Genomic DNA, 24354 nt, shown 5'->3' on the forward strand with positions numbered 1-24354 from the left:
TACAAAAACTCAGGTAGATTCTTCTTCAAATTCTACCTGAGAAGGAACAACACACTCCGGTGCTGTTTTAAAATAACAAACTTTTGATTGAAGATATAAAAACTAAGTATAATCACCACAGTCCTCTCACACATCCTATCTATTAGTTGGGTGCAAGAGAATGACTGGGTGTGACGTAGAGGGGAGGAGCTATATAGCAGCTCTGCTGGGTGATCCTCTTGCACTTCCTGTTGGGGAGGAGTTAATATCCCAGAAGTAATGATGACCCGTGGACTGACCACACTTAACAGGAGAAATGTTGGCTTTTATAGAGGTGGTCACACTTGCTGATGATCAATTAATCAAGGGCATTTGATTAGCAGCACCTGTCCTCTACATTGCCTCTTAATTCCTATGGAAGCAGTAAGGGTGTACTTAGTTTTTCACACGTGGCTTCTACATTTTGGCTTTATTTTTGTTAAATAAATCATGACCCTGTATAATACGTCATATGCTGTTTATCTCAGGTTGTATTTACCTAATTTTAAAACCTGCTAATGACCATACGATTTTTATGATGTCCTGATATGTAAAACAATAGAATTCAAAGATGGTGTACTTTCTTTTTCACATGCCTGCACATAAGCTCTCTGTCATACACAGACACACGCACACACATAAGCTCTCTGTTATACAGACACACACACACACACACACACACAAGCTCTTTGTTATACAGACACGCGCACACATAAGCTCTGTTATACAGACACACACACACATAAGCTCTCTGTCATACACAGACACACGCACAAGTTCTCTGTTATACAGACACACACACATACGCTCTCCGTTATACAGACACACACATAAGCTCTCTGTTATACAGACACACACACAAGCTCAGTTATTCAGACACACACACCAGCTCTCTGTTATACACACACAAGCTCAGTTATTCAGACACACACACAAGATCTGTTATACAGACACACACACCAGCTCTCTGTTAATACACACACACATAAGCTCTGTTATACAGACACACAATCTCTCTGTTATACAGACACACACAAGCTCAGTTATTCAAACACACACACAAGCTCAGTTATTCAGACACACACACAAGCTCAGTTATTCAGACACACACACAAGCTCAGTTATTCAGACACACACACAAGCTCAGTTATTCAGACACACACACAAGCTCAGTTATTCAGACACACACACAAGCTCTCTGTTATTCAGACACACACACAAGCTCTCTGTTATTCAGACACACACACAAGCTCTCTGTTATTCAGACACACACACAAGCTCTCTGTTATTCAGACACACACACAAGCTCTCTGTTATACAGACACACACAAGCTCAGTTATTCAGACACACACACAAGCTCAGTTATTCAGACACACACACAAGCTCAGTTATTCAGACACACACACAAGCTCAGTTATTCAGACACACACACACAAGCTCTCTGTTATTCACACACACACACAAGCTCTCTGTTATACAGACACACACACAAGCTCTGTTATACAGACACACACACAAGCTCTCTGTTATACACACACACACACACACATAAGCTCTGTTATACAGACACACAAGCTCTCTGTTATACAGACACACACACAAGCTCTGTTATACACACACACACGCACACACACACACACAAGCTCTCTGTTATACAGACACACACAAGCTCTCTGTTATACAGACACACGCACAAGCTCAGTTATTCCGACACACGCACAAGCTCAGTTATTCCGACACACACACAAGCTCTCTGTTATACAGACACACACACAAGCTCTGTTATACAGACACACAATCTCTCTGTTATACAGACACACACACATAAGCTATCTGTTATACAGACACACACACAAGCTCTCTGTTATACAGACACACACACAAGCTCTCTGTTATACAGGCACACACACAAGCTCTCTGTTATACAGGCACACACACAAGCTCTCTGTTATACAGGCACACACACAAGCTCTCTGTTATACAGGCACACACACAAGCTCTCTGTTATACAGGCACACACACAAGCTCTCTGTTATACAGGCACACACACAAGCTCTCTGTTATACAGGCACACACACAAGCTCTCTGTTATACAGGCACACACACAAGCTCTCTGTTATACAGGCACACACACAAGCTCACTGTTATACAGACACACACACAAGCTCACTGTTATACAGACACACACACAAGCTCACTGTTATACAGACACACACACAAGCTCACTGTTATACAGACACACACACAAGCTCACTGTTATACAGACACACACACAAGCTCACTGTTATACAGACACACACACAAGCTCACTGTTATACAGACACACACACAAGCTCACTGTTATACAGACACACACAAGCTCAGTTATACAGACACACACACAAGCTCTGTTATGCACACACACACACAAGCTCTGTTATGCAGACACACACACAAGCTCTGTTATGCAGACACACACACAAGCTCTGTTATACAGACACACACACAAGCTCTGTTATACAGACACACACACAAGCTCTGTTATACAGACACACACAAGCTCTGTTATACAGACACACACACAAGCTCTCTGTTATACAGACACACACACACACACACACACAAGCTCTCCGTTATACAGACACACACACAAGCTCTGTTATACAGACACACACACAAGCTCTGTTATACACACACACACGCACACACACACACACAAGCTCTCTGTTATACAGACACACACAAGCTCTCTGTTATACAGACACACGCACAAGCTCAGTTATTCCGACACACACACAAGCTCTCTGTTATACAGACACACACACAAGCTCTGTTATACAGACACACAATCTCTCTGTTATACAGACACACACACATAAGCTATCTGTTATACAGACACACACACAAGCTCTCTGTTATACAGACACACACACAAGCTCTCTGTTATACAGGCACACACACAAGCTCTCTGTTATACAGGCACACACACAAGCTCTCTGTTATACAGGCACACACACAAGCTCTCTGTTATACAGGCACACACACAAGCTCTCTGTTATACAGGCACACACACAAGCTCTCTGTTATACAGGCACACACACAAGCTCTCTGTTATACAGGCACACACACAAGCTCTCTGTTATACAGGCACACACACAAGCTCTCTGTTATACAGGCACACACACAAGCTCTCTGTTATACAGGCACACACACAAGCTCACTGTTATACAGACACACACACAAGCTCACTGTTATACAGACACACACACAAGCTCACTGTTATACAGACACACACACAAGCTCACTGTTATACAGACACACACACAAGCTCACTGTTATACAGACACACACACAAGCTCACTGTTATACAGACACACACACAAGCTCACTGTTATACAGACACACACACAAGCTCACTGTTATACAGACACACACAAGCTCAGTTATACAGACACACACACAAGCTCTGTTATGCACACACACACACAAGCTCTGTTATGCAGACACACACACAAGCTCTGTTATGCAGACACACACACAAGCTCTGTTATACAGACACACACACAAGCTCTGTTATACAGACACACACACAAGCTCTGTTATACAGACACACACAAGCTCTGTTATACAGACACACACACAAGCTCTCTGTTATACAGACACACACACACACACACACACAAGCTCTCCGTTATACAGACACACACACAAGCTCTGTTATACAGACACACACACAAGCTCTGTTATACAGACACACACACAAGCTCTGTTATACAGACACACACAAGCTCTGTTATAAAGACACACACATAAGCTCTCTGTTATACAGACACACACAAGCTCTCTGTCATACAGACACACACAAGCTCTCTGTTATACAGACACACACAAGCTCTCTGTTATACAGACACACACAAGCTCTCTGTTATTCAGACACACACACAAGCTCTCTGTTATTCAGACACACACACAAGCTCTCTGTTATTCAGACACACACACAAGCTCTCTGTTATTCAGACACACACACAATCTCTCTGTTATACAGACACACACACAATCTCTCTGTTATTCAGACACACACACAAGCTCTCTGTTATACAGACACACACACAATCTCTCTGTTATACAGACACACACACAATCTCTCTGTTATACAGACACACACAAGCTCAGTTATTCAGACACACACACAAGCTCAGTTATTCAGACACACACACAAGCTCAGTTATTCAGACACACACACAAGCTCAGTTATTCAGACACACACACAACTCAGTTATTCAGACACACACACAAGCTCTCTGTTATACAGACACACATAAGCTCTCTGTTATACAGACACACATAAGCTCTCTGTTATACAGACACACATAAGCTCTCTGTTATAAAGACACACACACACATAAGCTCTCTGTTATAAAGACACACACACACATAAGCTCTCTGTTATACAGACACACACACATAAGCTCTCAGTTATACACACACACACACATAAGCTCTCTGTTATACAGACACACACACATAAGCTCTCTGTTATACAGACACACACACATAAGCTCTGTTATTCAGACACACACACAAGCTCTGTTATACAGACACACATAAGCTCTGTTATACAGACACACACAAGCTCTCTGTTATACAGACACACCCACACACACAAGCTCTCTGTTATACAGACACACGCACACACATAAGCTCTCTGTATAACAGAGAGCTTATGTGTGTGCGTGTGTCTGTATAACAGAGAGCTTGTGTGTGTGTCTGTATAACAGAGAGCTTGTGTGTGTGTGTGTGTTTGTATAACAGAGCTTATGTGTGTGTGTGTGTGTGTGTTTGTATAACAGAGCTTATGTGTGTGTGTGTGTGTGTTTCTGTATAACAGAGCTTATGTGTGTCTGTATAACAGAGAGCTTGTGTCTGTGTCTGTATAACAGAGAGCTTATGTGTGTGTGTCTGTATAACAGAGAGCTTATGTGTGTGTGTCTGTATAACAGAGAGCTTATGTGTGTCTGTATGACAGAGATCTTGTGTGTGTCTGTATGACAGATAGCTTGTGTGTCTGTATAACAGAGAGTGTATGTGTGTGTCTGTGTGTGTGTCTGTATAACAGAGAGCGTGTGTGTGTGTGTCTGTATAATAGAGAGCTTATGTTTGTGTCTGTATAACAGAGAGCTTATGTGTGTGTGTGTGTGTGTGTGTGTCTGTATAACAGAGAGCTTATGTGTGTGTGTGTATAACAGACACACACACACATAAGCTCTCTGTTATACAGACACAAACATAAGCTCTCTGTTATACAGACACACACACGCTCTCTGTTATACAGACACACACACGCTCTCTGTTATACAGACACACACACAAGCTCTGTTATACAGACACACAATCTCTCTGTTATACAGACACACACACACAAGCTCTCTGTTATACAGGCACACACACAAGCTCTCTGTTATACAGGCACACACACAAGCTCTCTGTTATACAGGCACACACACAAGCTCTCTGTTATACAGGCACACACACAAGCTCTCTGTTATACAGACACACACACAAGCTCTCTGTTATACAGACACACACACACACAAGCTCAGTTATTCAGACACACACACAAGCTCAGTTATTCAGACACACACACAAGCTCTCTGTTATACAGACACACACACAAGCTCTCTGTTATACAGACACACACACAAGCTCACTGTTATTCAGACACACACACAAGCTCTCTGTTATACAGACACACACACAAGCTCTCTGTTATACAGACACACACACAAGCTCACTGTTATACAGACACACACACAAGCTCACTGTTATACAGACACACACACAAGCTCTCTGTTATACAGACACACACACACAAGCTCTCTGTTATACAGACACACACACAAGCTCTCTGTTATACAGACACACTCACACAAGCTCTGTTATACAGACACACACACACAAGCTCTGTTATACAGACACACACACACAAGCTCTGTTATACAGACACACACACAAGCTCTCTGTTATACACACACACACACATAAGCTCGGTTATACAGACACACACGTTCTCTGTTATACAGACACACACGTTCTCTGTTATACAGACACACACACACACATAAGCTCTCTGTTATACAGACACACACACATAAGCTCTGTTATACAGACACACACACAAGCTCTGTTATACAGACACACACACAAGCTCTCTGTTATACAGACACACACACAAGCTCTCTGTTATACAGACACACACACAAGCTCTCTGTTATACAGACACACACACACAAGCTCTCTGTTATACAGACACACACACAAGCTCTCTGTTATACAGACACACACACACAAGCTCTGTTATACAGACACACACACAAGCTCTGTTATACAGACACACACACACAAGCTCTGTTATACAGACACACACACACAAGCTCTGTTATACAGACACACACACACAAGCTCTGTTATACAGACACACACACAAGCTCTCTGTTATACACACACACACACATAAGCTCGGTTATACAGACACACACGTTCTCTGTTATACAGACACACACACACACACATAAGCTCTCTGTTATACAGACACACACACATAAGCTCTGTTATACAGACACACACACACAAGCTCTGTTATACAGACACACACACAAGCTCTGTTATACAGACACACACACAAGCTCTCTGTTATACAGACACACACACAAGCTCTCTGTTATACAGACACACACACACACACACACACAAGCTCTCTGTTATACAGACACACACACACACGCTCTCTGTTATACAGACACACACACACACACATAAGCTCTCTGTTATACAGACACACACACAAGCTCTGTTATAAAGACACACACACAAGCTCTCTGTTATACAGACACACACAAGATCTGTTATACAGACACACACACAAGCTCTCTGTTATACAGACACACACACACACATAAGCTCTCTGTTATACAGACACACACAAGCTCTCTGTGATACAGACACACACAAGCTCTCTGTGATACAGACACACACAAGCTCTCTGTGATACAGACACACACAAGCTCTCTGTGATACAGACACACACAAGTTCTCTGTGTTACAGACACACACAAGCTCTCTGTGATACAGACACACACAAGCTCTCTGTTATACAGACACACACAAGCTCTCTGTTATACAGACACACACAAGCTCTCTGTTATACAGACACACGCACATAAGCTCTCGGTTATACACACACACACACACACATAAGCTCTCTGTTATACACACACACACACACATAAGCTCTCTGTTATACAGACACACACACATAAGCTCTCTGTTATACAGACACACACACATAAGCTCTCTGTTATACAGACACACACACATAAGCTCTCTGTTATACAGACACACACACATAAGCTCTCTGTTATACAGACACACACACATAAGCTCTCTGTTATACAGACACACACACATAAGCTCTCTGTTATACAGACACACACACACTCTCTGTTATACAGACACACACAGACACTCTGTTATACAGACACACACACAGATAAGCTCTCTGTTATACAGGCACACACACATAAGCTCTCTGTTATACAGACACACACACATAAGCTCTCTGTTATACAGACACACACACACACACACACACACACATAAGCTCTCTGTATAACAGAGAGCTTATGTGTGTGCGTGTGTCTGTATAACAGAGAGCTTGTGTGTGTGTGTGTCTGTATAACAGAGAGCTTATGTGTGTGTGTCTATATAACAGAGAGCTTATGTGTGTGTGTCTGTATAACAGAGAGCTTATGTGTGTGTGTCTGTATAACAGAGAGCTTATGTGTGTGTGTCTGTATAACAGAGAGCTTATGTGTGTCTGTATGACAGAGAGCTTATGTGTGTCTGTATGACAGAGAGCTTGTGTGTGTCTGTATGACAGAGAGCTTGTGTGTGTCTGTATGACAGAGAGCTTGTGTGTGTCTGTATGACAGAGAGCTTGTGTGTGTCTGTATAACAGAGAGCTTAACTGTGTGTGTGTCTGTATAACAGAGAGTGTATGTGTGTGTCTGTATAACAGAGAGTGTGTGTGTGTGTGTGTGTCTGTATAATAGAGAGCTTATGTTTGTGTCTGTATAACAGAGAGCTTATGTGTGTGTGTCTGTATAACAGAGAGCTTATGTGTGTGTGTGTGTATAACAGACACACACACACACAAGCTCTCTGTTATACAGACACAAACATAAGCTCTCTGTTATACAGACACACACGCTCTCTGTTATACAGACACACACACACTCTCTGTTATACAGACACACACACACAGATAAGCTCTCTGTTATACAGACACACACAAGCTCTCTGTCATACAGACACACACAAGCTCTCTGTCATACAGACACACACAAGCTCTCTGTCATACAGACACACACAAGCTCTCTGTCATAAAGACACACACAAGCTCTCTGTCATACAGACACACATAAGCTCTCTATTATACAGACACACACACATAAGCTCTATGTTATACAGACACACAAGCTCTGTTATACAGACACGCACACATAAGCTCTCTGTTATACAGACACACACATATGCTCTCTCACAGGCACACATATTTATGTGACAGTTTTGTAAAAAGACCCTGCCCTTCTGATGCTAATGTTGACAGAGCAGAGCAATTAAAAATTAATAACAAAACTGCAAAACATAGAAACATAGAATTTGACGGTAGATAAGAACCAAAAAGGCCCATCAAGTCTACCTATATTACATGTTACTTTTTCCTTAGGATAGCCTTATGCATGTCCCAGGCATTTTTAAATTCCTTTACCGTCTTTGTGTTTACCGCCTCAAATGGAAGTTTATTCCATGAATCCACCACCCTTTCTGTAAAAAAAATGCTTCCTCAAATTTCTCCTGAATCTACTACCCTCTAACTTTAGATTGTGACCCCTTGTTTTGGCATTTATTTTTTTTATGAAAAATGCTTTCAGTTTCTATTTTATTAAGTCCCCTCATATATTTGAAGGTTTCTATCATGTCACCTCTTTCCCTTCTATCCTCTAAACTATACATATTTAGATCATAGAGTCTTTCTTTGTACGCTTTATATTTTAGACCATGTATCATTTTAGTAGCCCTCCTTTGGACAGCTTCTAGTTTATTTATATCTTTCTGAAGATATGGTCTCCAGAACTGTACACAGTATTCCATATTTGGTCTAACTAATGATCTGTAAAGTGGCATAAGAACCTTGCTATTTCTGCTACTAAAACCTCTTCCAATGCAACCAAGCATTTGACTGGCCTTGCTGGCTGCACTGCGGCATTGTGTACCAAATTTTAAATCATCTGAAATAATAATTCCCAAGTCTCTTTCTTCTTTAATTACAGTCAGTAATGTACCATTGAGACTACAATCGGCCTTTGGGTTTTTGGATCCTATATGCATAATTTTGCTCTTGGTAATATTACATTTCAGATCCCATTTATTAGACCAGTCCTCTAGTTTATTAATATCACAGTTCAATTGATCAACTCCTCCTGGAACATCTACCCTGTTACAAATTTTTATATCATCAGCAAACAAGCAAAGCTTTCCCTTAAGCCCACTTCCAATATCACTTGTAAACATGTTAAACAAAACAGGCCCAAGAACTGACCCTTGGGGAACACCACTAGTAACTGATGCCTCATTTGAATGTACTCCATTAATTGAAACTCTCTGTCGTCTATCTTTAAGCCAGCATTCTACCCACTTAACAATCTTAGCATCTATTCCAAGGCAATACATTTTGTGAATAAGTGTGTGGTGCTGGCCCCTATGGCAAAGAATATTAGATTGATATTCCTATATTAAACACAATATCCTTGCAACATAATATATTCTCTGCCTGTTAACCCCTACTGCTTACAACAAGCATGTTGCATATATAAACCCTCTGACAACATAGCATACTAGAAACAATGTCTGCTGTCCAATGTAATAGTACCCAGTTTTGCAATCCCATTCCCACGTACCTTTAGAAGTTGAACATAGTTTGCAGCTATTTCAGCACAGGAGGAGGTGGGAGGGAGAGTGTTAAGCTTAGCTTGCAGCCACTGAGGAGGCTGGGCTTGTGTCTATGCTTTTTTCTCGCTGCCTGCTTGTTCTGCTGTAAGAGACATGGCTTGGGAAGGAACAGATGATAGAGCTCAGCTGATGCATGGAGGCACTGTCAGGAAAACACAGGGAAGAAGAATTTGGAGCCAGATTCTGTTTTATCCTAAGTATAATAAAACAATATAATGACACCAGGACAGGTCCTTCAAACCTCATGTATTCCAACTGTGCTACCATGCTTTAGGAGCTCAGCAATACTTCCTGCACATTGTTTCTACAGCAAGAGCATGCAGGCAGAAAACCGAGGAGGTATAGTGCATGACAATTAAGAAGATTCTTGTCTTCTTAATGAGAACATTGCAAGAGGGCGTTGCACAAACATAAACAAATTGCATACTGAGGGTTAGAATATTTGGTTCCATAGGAGGAAGCTGGAGGGCGGGGAAGTTATACTAATATCTTAAGGACAGGGAAAAAATATATATAAAAAGGGATTGTTTTCTTTTCCAATTTTCCTTCATGGGGTCCCCCAACATCAGCAAGGCCTTATACCAGGACAGCCTCTGCTAGAAATATAGAGCTATAGCTTGGAAAACTATTGTATAGCTCAAAAATGATCTTCCACCAAGTTACCAAGTAAAAAATGCAAAAGAAAGTAGAAGTAACTAATTTGTTTATTACAGCGGATTTAGTTTCCGGTCTATTTAGGGTGCCATTGGCACAACTTTTATATGTACACAACTATTATATTTTTGTACAGTGCATTACATTTATTAATTAGTAACAAAATGCTGTGTACCTCAGATATATGTAAAGCCAGTTTGAGACCAGATCTTCTTGCTTCACTGAGAGGTTCCAAGAAGTCCTTTCCATGTCCTACCTTGAAAGACAGAAGTTATTATATTAATAATACATAACTTCTCTCTTCATTCCAAAAAGATATGCAATATAATGCTCAAAAACCAGAGAAGATGGCGTTGTCATGAATGGTTAAGATCATAATAAGCAAACAATGTATTTAAAGGGCCATAATACCCAAATGTTGAAACACTTGAAAGTGATGCAGCATAGCTGTAAAAAGCTGACTAGAAAATATCACATGAACATATCTATGTAAAAAAGAAAGATATTTTACCTCAAAAGTTCCTCAGTAGCCAAATCCCATTGTAAAGGACTTCTAAGCAGCAAATCAGTATGTCTGTCCCGGGACAGCTAAGGGGTTGAGCCTCGTGCACTCTTGTGTTATTTCTCTATTCAGTTTAAGGAAGTTTACTATGAAATCTCATGAGAGTTAAGTAAAATCTCATGAGATCACAGTAAAAGAGTTCATGACCTCAGCACTGCTGATGGGCTGCTGTTCATTTCTTCATTATTTATTTTTTTTAACTGCAGCTGGGCTGCAGCTGAGTATAACTTTTTACACAGAACTTACTCTGCTGAGCTGAGGAGATTGTGAGGTAAAATATCTTCCTTTTTTACATAGAGATGATCAGGTGATATTTTCCTGTCAGCTTTTTACAGTTATACTGCATTAGTTTCAAGTGATTTAGCATATGAGTATTATGTCCCTTTAACTGGAGGTATAAAAATCTGTTATGTTTATGTACAGTACCAAAAGGTGCCCAAAAACAAAATTTAAGTAAGAACTTAAAGGGACACTGAACCCAAATTTTTTCTTTCGTGATTCAGATAGAGCATGACATTTTGAGCAACTTTCTAGTTTACTCCTATTATCAAATTTTATTAATTCTCTTGGTATCTTTATTTGAAATGCAAGAATGTAAGTTTAGATGCCGGCCCATTTTTGGTGAATTACTTGGGTTGTTCTTGCTGATTGGTGGATAAATTGATCCACCAATAAAAAAGTGCTATCCAGAGTCCTGAACCAAAAAAAGCTTAGACGCCTTCTTTTTTAAATAAAGATAGCAAGAGAACGAAGAAAAATTGATAATAGGAGTAAATTAGAAGGTTGCTTAAAAATTGCATGCTCTATCTGAATCACAAAAGAAAAAAAATTTGGTTCAGTGTCCCTTTAACTGATAAATTAATTTATTTAATGGTGGCTAGAGTCCACAAGCTGTTACGTATGGGATATACATTCCTACCAGGAGGCGGCAAAGTTTCCCAAACCTCAAAAGCCTATAAATACCCCGTCTACCTCACACATACCTCAGTTTAGCATATAGCCAAGTGGTGAGGTGTTAAGGAGCAAAAAGCAGGGAAAAAACATAATTTATGCTTACCTGATAAATTTATTTCTCTTGTAGTGTATTCAGTCCACGGGTCATCCATTACTTATGGGATATATTCCCTTCCCAACAGGAAGTTGCAAGAGGATCATCCAAGCAGAGCTGCTATATAGCTCCTCCCCTCACATGTCATATCCAGTCATTCGACCGAAACAAGACAAGAAAGGAGAAACTATAGGGTGCAGTGGTGACTGGAGTTTTAATTAAAATTTAGATCTGCCTCAAAAAGACAGGGCGGGCCGTGGACTGAATACACTACAAGAGAAATAAATTTATCAGGTAAGCATAAATTATGTTTTCTCTTGTTAAGTGTATTCAGTCCATGGGTCATCCATTACTTATGGGATACCAATACCAAAGCTAAAGTACACGGATGATGGGAGGGACCAGGCAGGAACTTTAAACGGAAGGAACCACAGCCTGTAGAACCTCTCTCTCAAAAACAGCCTCCGAAGAAGCAAAAGTGTCAAATTTGTAAAATTTTGAAAAGGTATGAAGTGAAGACCAAGTCGCAGCCTTGCAAATCTGTTCAACAGAGGCCTCATTCTTAAAGGCCCAGGTGGAAGCCACAGCTCTAGTGGAATGAGCTGTAATTCTTTCAGGGGGCTGCTGTCCAGCAGTCTCATAGGCTAAACGTATTATGCTACGAAGCCAAAAGGAGAGAGGTAGCCGAAGCTTTTTGACCTCTCCTCTGCCCAGAGTAAACGACAAACAGGGAAGAAGTTTGACGAAAATCTTTAGTTGCTTGTAAATAAAACTTCAGGGCACGGACTACGTCCAGATTATGCAAAAGTCTTTCCTTCTTTGAAGAAGGGTTAGGCCATAATGATGGAACAACAATCTCTTGATTGATGTTCCTGTTAGAAACTACCTTAGGTAAGAACCCAGGTTTAGTACGCAGAACTACCTTGTCTGAATGGAAAATCAGATAAGGAGAATCACAATGTAAGGCAGATAACTCAGAGACTCTTCGAGCCGAGGAAATAGCCATCAAAAACAGAACTTTCCAAGATAACAGCTTAATATCAATGGAATGAAGGGGTTCAAACGGAACACCTTGAAGAACTTTAAGAACTAAGTTTAAGCTCCACGGCGGAGCAACAGTCTTAAACACAGGCTTAATCCTAGCCAAAGCCTGACAAAAAGCCTGAACGTCTGGAACCTCTGCCAGACGTTTGTGTAAAAGAATAGACAGAGCAGAAATCTGTCCCTTTAACGAACTAGCAGATAAGCCCTTTTCTAAACCCTCTTGTAGAAAAGACAATATCCTAGGAATCCTAACCTTACTCCATGAGTAACTCTTGGATTCACATCAATACAAGTATTTACGCCATATCTTATGGTAAAATTTTTTGGTAACAGGTTTCCGAGCCTGTATTAAGGTATCAATAACCGACTCCGAGAAGCCACGCTTTGATAGAATCAAGCGTTCAATCTCCATGCAGTCATTCTCAGAGATATTAGATTTGGATGGTTGAAAGGACCCTGAATTAGAAGGTCCTGCCTCAGAGGCAGAGACCATGGTGGACAGGACGACATGTCCACTAGATCTGCATACCAGGTCCTGCGTGGCCACGCAGGCGCTATCAGAATCACCGATACTCTCTCCTGTTTGAGCTTGGCAATCAATCGAGGAAGCAGCGGAAATGGTGGAAAAACATAAGCCATGTTGAAAACCCAAGGGGCTGCTAGAGCATCTATCAGCGCCGATCCTGGGTCCCTGGACCTGGATCCGTAACAAGGAAGTTTGGCGTTCTGGCGAGACGCCATGAGATCCAGTTCCGGTTTGCCCCAACGACGAATCAGTTGGGCAAAGACCTCCGGATGAAGTTCCCACTCCCCCGGATGAAAAGTCTGGCGACTTAGAAAGTCCGCCTCCCAGTTCTTCACGCCTGGGATGTAGATCGCTGACAGGTGGCAAGAGTGAGACTCTGCCCAGCGAATTATCTTTGAGACTTCTAACATCGCTAGGGAACTCCTGGTTCCCCCTTGATGGTTGATGTAAGCCACAGTCGTGATGTTGTCCGACTGAAATCTGATGAACCTCAGTGTTGCTAACTGAGGCCAAGCTAGAAGAGCATTGAATATTGCTCTTAATTCCAGAATATTTATTGGGAGGAGTTTTTCCTCCTGAGTCCACGATCCCTTAGCCTTCAGGGAGTTCCAGACTGCTCCCCAACCTAGCAGGCTGGCATCTGTTGTTACAATTGTCCAATCTGGCCTGCGAAAGGTCATCCCTTTGGACAGATGGACCCGAGAAAGCCACCAGAGAAGAGAATCTCTGGTCTCTTGATCCAGATTTAGTAGAGGGGACACATCTGATTAATCCCCATTCCACTGACTTAGCATGCATAATTGCAGCGGTCTGAGATGCAGGCGCGCAAATGGCACTATGTCCATTGCTGCTACCATTAAGCCGATTACTTCCATGCACTGAGCTACTGACGGGCGTGGAATGGAATGAAGGACACGGCAAGCATTTAGAAGTTTTAATAACCTGGACTCCGTCAGGTAAATTTTCATCTCTACAGAATCTATAAGAGTCCCTAGGAAGGGAACCCTTGTGAGTGGTAATAGAGAACTCTTTTCCACGTTCACCTTCCACCCATGCGACCTCAGAAATGCCAGAACTATCTCTGTATGAGACTTGGCAATTTAAAAACTTGACGCTTGTATCAGAATGTCGTCTAGGTACGGAGCCACCGCTATGCCTCGCGGTCTTAGAAACCCCCAGAAGTGAGCCCAGAACCTTTGTAAAAATTCTCGGGGCCGTAGCTAACCCAAAGGGAAGAGCTACAAACTGGTAATGCCTGTCTAGAAAGGCAAATCTTAGGTACCGATAATGATCTTTGTGAATCGGTATGTGAAGGTAGGCATCCTTTAAGTCCACTGTGGTCATATACTGACCCTCTTGGATCATGGGTAGGATGGTTCGAATAGTTTCCATTTTGAATGATGGAACTCTTAGGAATTTGTTTAAGATCTTTAGGTCCAAGATTGGTCTGAAGGTTCCCTCTTTCTTGGGAACCACAAACAGATTTGAGTAAAATCCTTGCCCTTGTTCCGTCCGCGGAACTGGATGGATCACCCCCATTACTAGGAGGTCTTGTACACAGTGTAGAAATGCCTCTTTCTTTATTTGGTTTGCTGATAACCTTGAAAGATGAAATCTCCCTTGTGGAGGAGAAGCTTTGAAGTCCAGAAGATATCCCTGAGATATGATCTCCAACGCCCAGGGATCCTGGACATCTCTTGCCCAAGCCTGGGCGAAGAGAGAAAGTAGATCCGTTTCCGGATAGGGGGCCCTCTCTTCATGCTGTCTTAGGGGCAGAAGTAGGTTTTCTGGCCTGCTTGCCCTTGTTCCAGGACTGGTTAGCTTTCCAACCCTGTCTGTAACGAGCAACAGTTCCTTCCTGTTTTGGAGTGGAGGAAGTTGATGCTGCTCCTGCCTTGAAGTTACGAAAGGCACGAAAATTAGACTGTTTGGCCTTTGATTTGGCCCTGTCCTGAGGAAGAGTATGACCCTTACCTCCAGTAATGTCAGCAATAATTTCTTTCAAGCCGTGCCCGAATAAGGTCTGCCCTTTGAAAGGAATATTAAGCAATTTAGATTTAGAAGTCACGTCAGCTGACCAGGATTTAAGCCATAGCGCTCTGTGCGCCTGGATGGCGAATCCGGAGTTCTTAGCCGTTGGTTTGGTTAAATGTACAACGGCATCAGAAACAAATGCGTTAGCTAGCTTAAGTGCTTTAAGCTTGTCCATAATCTCATCCAATGGAGCTGTGCGAATGGCCTCTTCCAGAGACTCAAACCAGAATGCCGCAGCAGCAGTGACAGGCGCAATGCATGCAAGGGGCTGTAAGATAAAACCTTGTTGAACAAACATTTTCTTAAGGTAACCTTCTAATTTTTTATCCATTGGATCCGAAAAAGCACAACTATCCTCCACCGGGATAGTGGTACGCTTAGCTGAAGTAGAAACTGCTCCCTCCATCTTAGGGACCGTCTGCCATAAGTCTCGTGTGGTGGCGTCTATTGGAAACATTTTCCTAAATATCGGAGGAGGGGAAAAGGGCACACCGGGTCTATCCCACTCCTTGTTAATAATCTCTGTAAGCCTTTTAGGTATAGGAAAAACGTCAGTACACACCGGCACCGCATAGTATCTATCCAGCCTACATAATTTCTCTGGAATTGCAACCGTGTTACAATCATTCAGAGCCGCTAATACCTCCCCTAGCAATACACTGAGGTTCTCAAGCTTAAATTTAAAATTAGAAATCTCTGAATCCGGTCTCCCTGGATCAGATCCGTCACCCACAGAATGAAGCTCTCCGTCCTCATGTTCTGCATATTGTGACGCAGTATCGGACATGGCTCTCACATCATCAGCGCGCTCTGTCCTTAACCCAGAGCTATCACGCTTGCCTCTTAATTCTGGCAATTTAGATAATACTTCTGTCATAACAGTAGCCATGTCTTGCAAAGTGATTTGTATGGGCCTCTCTGATGTACTTGGCGCCACAATATCACGCGCCTCCTGAGCGGGAGGCGAAGGTACTGACACGTGAGGAGAGTTAGTCGGCATAACTTCCCCCTCGTTGTCTGGTGATAATTTCTTTACAGATAAAGACTGACTTTTATTTAAAGTGACATCAATACATTTAGTACACATATTTCTATGGGGCTCCACATTGGCCTTCAAACATAGTGAACAAACAGATTCATCTGTGTCAGACATGTTTAAACAGACTAGCAATGAGACTAGCAAGCTTGGAAAATACTTTCAATAAATTTACAAGCAATATAAAAACGCTACTGCGCCTTTAAGAAGCACAAAAAACTGTCACAGTTGAAATAACAATTAACCAAATCAGTTATAGCAACCAAATTTTCACAGTAAATGTATTAAGTTAGCTAAGTATTGCACCCACTAGCAAATGGATGATTAACCCCTTAATACCCAAAACGGATAATCAATTTAACAATTAACGTTTTTATCACAGTCTAACACACTGTCACAGGTCTGCTGTGACTGATTACCTCCCTCAAAATGAATTTTGAAGACCCCTGAGCTCTCTAGAGACGTCCTGGATCAAGGAGGAAGAAGCAGGAAGACTGTGACTGAATTTTACTGCGCAAAAAAGCAAAAAAACATGCCAGTAAACGTTTTAAACATACATTCTAAAGGTTATGTAGTGTTATCAATAAGCCTGCTACCAGTCGCTTCCACTGCAGTTAAGGCTCATACATTACTTCAGTATTAACAGTATTTTCTTAGTCAAATTCCATTCCTTAGAAAATTACTTTACTGCACATACATTCATCAGCCTGATACCAGTCGCTACTACTGCATTTAAGGCTGTACTTACATTACATCGGTATCAGCAGTATTTTCTTAGTCAATTCCATTCCTTAGAAAAATATTTTACTGCACATACCTCGTTTGCAGGGGACCCCGCATGCTATTCCCTGTCTGAAGTTACCCCAATTCCTCAGATGTGCGAGAACAGCCAGTGGATCTTAGTTACTTCTGCTAAGATCATAGAAAACGCAGGCAGATTCTTCTTCTAAATACTGCCTGAGAGAAAAACAGCACACTCCGGTGCCATTTAAAATAACAAACTTTTGATTGAAGAAATAATTAAGTGTAAAAACTCCACACTCCTCTCACGACCTCCTACTCTGTTGAGGGTTGCAAGAGAATGACTGGATATGACATGTGAGGGGAGGAACTATATAGCAGCTCTGCTTGGGTGATCCTCTTGCAACTTCCTGTTGGGAAGGGAATATATCCCATAAGTAATGGATGACCCGTGGACTGAATACACTTAACAAGAGAAAAATGTGTTTTATAAAATTAATAACCCCCAAAAAACTGGGTGGGCCTCGTGGACTCTCGCCACCATGAAAGAAATTAATTCATCAGGTAAGTTCTTACATACATTTTGTTTTCTTTCATTAGGTGGCGAGAGTCCACGAGCTGTTACGTATGGGATATAATACCTAAGATGTGGAAGTCCAAGAGTAACAATAAAGGGAGGGATAACAATAAAAACAGCTTTTTTTACTGAGAAATTAAATACAAAAACCCATATGTCATATGAAAGGTACAATTTTTCAAATTGAGACAACTATTTGAAATACAAAAATAAAATATAAACATGAGTCATATAAATGAACTGAAGAAGCTACTCCAGTAGATATACAATAAGAACACTTAGCTTAGTTAGAAAGGTGTTTAACAGACTCAGTTTGCATGGTAACATCAGGGACTAGTTTGGGTCATTTCATCATGACAAAACAAAACAACAAATTTAAACTTGCAATAAAGTTTGTAATTTCTAACCCATTATATTTAGTAAGCTTCAGAGGCTTCGGAAAAAAAAAAAGTGCTCCCGTAATGTTTTTCAAAAGAGGACTGAGATGTCTAAGCTTAATATACATTGCTGTACAAATATGAAATCCAACAACCCTTAATAAACAGAAGCAGTTTAGCGTGATCCTTTACGAAAGCCTGGAAACGCTATTGACAGTTTTAGTAAACCTTACAGTTCTCAGATATGAGGCACACTAGAGAGCGAGATGCAGTGTAGGACGCTTACTTCAAGTCTAAAATTAGATGGTGCAAAAATGTAATAACAGGTTATTATTATTGGTTATTTGTAGAGCGCCAACAGATTCCGCAGCGCTAAACAGGTGCGCCAAAAGAGGCGCAAATTAAAAATGAATCATTCTAGTCTCTAAAAATGCAGTGCGCACTTTAAAATGTAAAAGTTAACTGATTAAAGGTACACTACATCAGTGGAGTAATCAAACAAAATTGAGACCCATCCCCCAGCAAGTGTCATTCAAATGAGACTTATAAAAATAAGGGTAAAAAAAAAAGAACCTGTCCCTGGGCTTCTATATATAAACATAGTAAAACTTTTAGAAAGTGCCCAATCCATAGTTGTGAGTGTCCATTAAAATTATATAAAAGTATACTTATCTGTAGACACCCATCCACTGATGGAAGACGGCCAGATCAATACTGAAACATATCAGCAGAGGTAATGGAATAGGAGTATAACGTCAACCTGTAAAGGGAGGCAGAAGAGGAATTCCTGCGACCAAATTTACAGAAAGCCTGTGAAACGTTTACCCGAGAGGTGAAAACATGGTGTCATAAGGCAGTACAATATACAGGACTTGTACAATTTGCATAGGAATACACATATCTTACAACAGATTAACAGTAAAATAACCACAGTTGCAACTGATCTATTAATATTAACACTTACATTCAGCCTTCCCAATTTTTTAATATTTAGTAGGAACAAAAGCTTGTAACTACCTACTTGGCCACTTATGGACCATAACACCCAGATAAATGAAACCACTATGATTTGTGGTTACAGAAAAGCCCACTTTTGAGCAATATGAAAATAGATTCATCACCATTCAGAACACATATACAACATGATATTAATTTTGAAGAGAGTTATCTAGAACTTCCTTAGTAATGCAGTAGACGTCGCACAATGATGGATATAACTAGAACACAGGGTACCTTAGGAAAACTTGTCCAGACATGTACATAGCATGTATGATGTAGGTAATATATCTAAGATCAGCAGCAATCCCAAACTCCAAATACACCTGAATGGACCGCAACTGACATCTAGAGTAGACGTCTAAAAATTCCAGTTGAGTCCAGGAAAGACAAATCTGGTAGCAGATAGTTTCCAAGTCACAGGAGGAGCAACTGTGAACAAATTAATATTAATCTTCCTAAACATCCATCAGTTGATTGGAATTTTGGAAACTTCCAGACTGACTCTCAAGACAAAATGATCTTTCACAAATTAAACGACTACTGTTGTTGGAGGCCAGAGCTGCACAGTGCAGTTCTTCAGCAATGATCATATGGATATTAATCACCTATTTTACATTTCATCAAAATTATAACTATATTATTTCCATCCTTTCATTGCAAAGTCCCAGGGAAGGCTGGCTTACAACAAAACCATGTTAGCTAAATCTTTCCCTTAGTCCACCTTATAATTTGTTCTTTGATGTGGTGGCAGTCATGGTCAAACTGGTTAATTATAACACAAAGCATAAGATGCCATTAAATAATTTCACTAATAATTGTAATTTAAAGGAAAATTGTACTATACAATTTGTTTCCCTTCAATGTTTTTCAAATTACTAGTAGATGTAACCTCCCCAACAAAACATTTGATATATCCATGAATAAAAAATGACTACAAGTACAATCCAAGTGTATTAAGAGGGACAGTAAAGTCAGAATTAAAATGTTCATGATTTTGATAGAGCATATAATTTACTTCTGTTATCTAACTTGCTTCATTCTATTGGAATGCTTTGTTGAAAAGCATACCTAGGTAGGCTCAGGAGAAGCAATGCACTACTGGGAGGTAGCTGGTGATTGGTGGATACACATACATACCTTTTTTCATTGGTTCACTGGATGTGTTCAGCCAGCTCACAGTAGTGCATTGCTGCTCCTTCAAGGAAGGATACCAAGAGAAATAAGCAAATTAGATAATAGAAATAAAATTAGAAAGTTGTTTAAAATTGTATTCTCTTTCTGAAACATAAAAGAAAGTAATTGGGTTTCATGTCTCATTTGCAGGCATATTTTCTCCCACTAGATGGCAGCAGATCACAAAGTAACAGATTCCAATTGCACCAGCTATAGCAAGACACATTTAAAGGGATACTAAACCCAATTTTTCTTTTTTTCTTTCATGATTGCATTTTGTATCCCTTTAACAAAATAAATACACAGCCCCAGGTGATATAAAACAGAGTTTAAAATGCTTTGTGGAAACAAATAAAACTTGACATACGCAGGCGCTTTTATTTTATTAAAAAAGTAATGGATTCCTGATCACAGTGCTGTATGCTCTTACAGTAACCCCACATATCCAGGTCTTCTGTATTCAGTTACCCTCCCCTCACTTATCAATCTTCCTGCTCTCACTCAACCTCTCATCTCTTAGCCTTAAATCAACTTCTAATCCAGTCACATGGTTTAAAACAATGATAAAGTTTTTGTTTACTGAATGTATTTAATGTGATTTTGTATACATGTCGTATGTTTACCAATTCTCACAAACACACAAATCAAGCCATTAATTTGACTTTATCTAAGGTATAATAAAGTATCTATTAGTATCCTCTCTCATTGGCTATTTATTATTTGCGTTTGTGCAGATCAGTAAAAACACCAATGTAAACCCTGTTACGTATACAAATGTGCACAATTAACCAATCTAAATGCAGGAATATAACAGAAAAATGTGGGTCATGTATTAAAACACAAACCATCTGTCCAACACTGCAAAGCCGTTTTTAAAAGCGCCCAGAATTAACAGAGTGGTAAGAATTTTTTTTAACAGCAAACCATTTTATATAACCCTAAAATGTGGCATTATAAATTTGCAAGACAAAAGTCAAACTGTACAGGCAAAAATGAATGTAAAACAAAAGTATCACCAAGTAAGTAACTAGAACTAAGAGGGCTTGACAAATCTTTGGAACCAGGGACCTCAGAATTTTACTTCTGGATCATAACTTTGGCCTGTTCTACATATACTTGTATACGAACAGCTTTGTGTGACTAATATTCTTGAGGGCTCTTAAAGGGACAGTCTACACCAGAATTTGTATTGTTTAAAAAGATAGATAATCCCTTTATTACCCATTCCCTAGTTTTGCACAACCAACACAGATATATAAATACACTTTTTACCTCTGTGATTACCTTGTATCTAAGCCTCTGCAAACTGCCCCCTTATTTCAGTTCTTTTGACAGACATCCATTTTAGCCAATCAGAGCTGGCTCATCTGAACTCGCGTGAGCACAGTGTTATCCATATGACACACATGAACTAACACCCTCTAGTGGTGAAAAACTGAAAAAAAGCCCTGAGAGAAGAGGTGGCCTTTAAGTGTTTAGAAATTAGCATATGAACCTCCTAGGTTTAGCTTTCAACTAAGAATACCAAGAGAACAAAGTAAAATTGGTGATAAAAGTAAATTGGAAAATTGTTTACAATTACATTCTCTATCTGTATCATGAAAGTTTATTTTGGACTAGACTGTCCCTTAACGACCAAGGATGTGCAGGGTATGTCCTCTAAAAAAAAGACAGTTAACGCCTGAGGACGTACCCTGCACGTCCTCGGTCTGGAAAGCAGCTGGAAGCGATCCTGATCGCTTCCAGCCGCTTTCCGGTTATTACAGTGATGCTTCGATATCGAGGAATCCTGCAATAACCATGCATGGCCATCCGATGCAGAGAGAGCCACTCAGAAAGTTTTTTAAAATGCTATTATCCTTCAGCAAGTAAAAAATAAAAATATAAATTCATTAAGAACAAAAGCAAACAAAAACAGTAACAATGTAAGTGTCAAAGTAGGTAGTTTAAAGCAGTTCTGTGAGTATTTTGTGAAAACGACAATATCATATCTTTCCACTGTTAAACCAGTTTCTAGTCATTCCATTTGTTCTATCGGCCTCAAAGTTTCACCTCTAACATAATGTATTTAGCCAATTAGCGCATATAGCATATCCTATATCTAATTTGCATATTTTTACCCAGATTTCTCTAGTGCATTGGTAACAGTGTATGCAGACCACTTCTGTGGGAAGGCAAGCGGGGATACTTGACTAGATGTGCTAATTGGCTATGAAATAATTTTTTGGCTCTTACTTTTATGAAATGGTGGTTTTAAATGTCATAGTTTTATTTTTCCATAAATTAAATGGATATGGCATATTGGAAAGAAGACTTAGAGAGTTAACTAAACAAGTGGTAGCTTACAGGAGCCATCTGTTGCACAAGTACCCGGTATATCTACGAAGTAGCTGACTGACCATAGTAGCATTGTATCTGAGAAAGTGACCATCTGCTGTGGTTGCAGGAGTATACTACAAACTACATATCAATGGACTGCTGAACAAGTTAGTTGTGTATTTAGCAGGGCATTAGCCATCTTAACACAATACACAGGTTTCTTCCCAAAGCCACTCAGAGAGTAGCAGTGAATCTGCTTATAAATTATTAGTGTACAGTTGCCATCTGCTACTTTATACATCACTAGTTATGTCTCATCTTGACTACTATGTATGGTTATGGAGACCACATCTCCTATAAGGATATAAATAAACTAGGAACTCCATGGTCTTTGAAAATAAGGAAAACAATTACTAGGAAAGACAAAAAGGACAGACATACAACAAAGCATTTCCTTCTTAACAGCCCCAACAGACCACAACCTCCATCCGTCAGTATTTGCTTTCTACTTTTAAGTTACATTACTCTCGTTTTCAAAGTCTAATGTGAAATGCTGAACTTTTATGTCTATAAATATGATGCATGTAATACAATTTAAGCTACAGTAGCCAAAATGTTATACTGAATATTATCGGTGAAATGTTTGCAATAGACAACACTAAACATTTACAAAACTGTAGATTAAGAAACCTTGTGTAGCTTCTAGGGAAGCAATTGCTACTAAGTGTACAGCTTTGGGGCACAATATTTATACATGCGTTGACATATTATCTACAAGGGCATGTTTATGGATGTATAAGTATGACTGGTGGATAGTTGGTTAGTGGGAAAATTGCTCTACCTCAAAATTTGCCAGGGCCTCACAGTTTCTAGATAAGCTCCTGCAAGAATATCTCAAGGTTTTTCAGTCCTAAACTATTTCACTAATCTATGTTCCACAACATATGGTAAATCACTGATAAGGAATGTTTGTCATGAAGTACTGCAATGACCCAAAGTAACCAGACTGGGGACCTTTTAAAGGAAAATACTGAAAACAGAAAGTAAAAACAACAAATTGAAAAACAAAATGTTAGAACACTTTAAAAAACATATATTCAACTGTTCTATTACCAAAAATTATTTTTTGTGCAAGCCCATTTCCAAAAAAATGAATTCACGCAAATTAAATTATGTTACACCAAACATTTATGGCAGT

At 40.1% G+C, this 24354-nt stretch overlaps 1 protein-coding gene across 1 annotated transcript in view; it reads right to left on the reverse strand.

Annotated features, from left to right (window-relative positions):
• ADAL (adenosine deaminase like) overlaps positions 1-24354 on the reverse strand; it is a 169712-nt gene that overhangs the window by 88587 nt on the left and 56771 nt on the right. Inside the window, 1 exon segment of the mRNA XM_053717547.1 lies at positions 10896-10976. Coding sequence (XP_053573522.1) covers positions 10896-10976 — 81 coding nt within the window.

The sequence above is a fragment of the Bombina bombina genome, chromosome 6, assembly GCF_027579735.1.
Source record: "Bombina bombina isolate aBomBom1 chromosome 6, aBomBom1.pri, whole genome shotgun sequence".
Classification (NCBI taxonomy): Eukaryota; Metazoa; Chordata; class Amphibia; order Anura; family Bombinatoridae; genus Bombina; species Bombina bombina.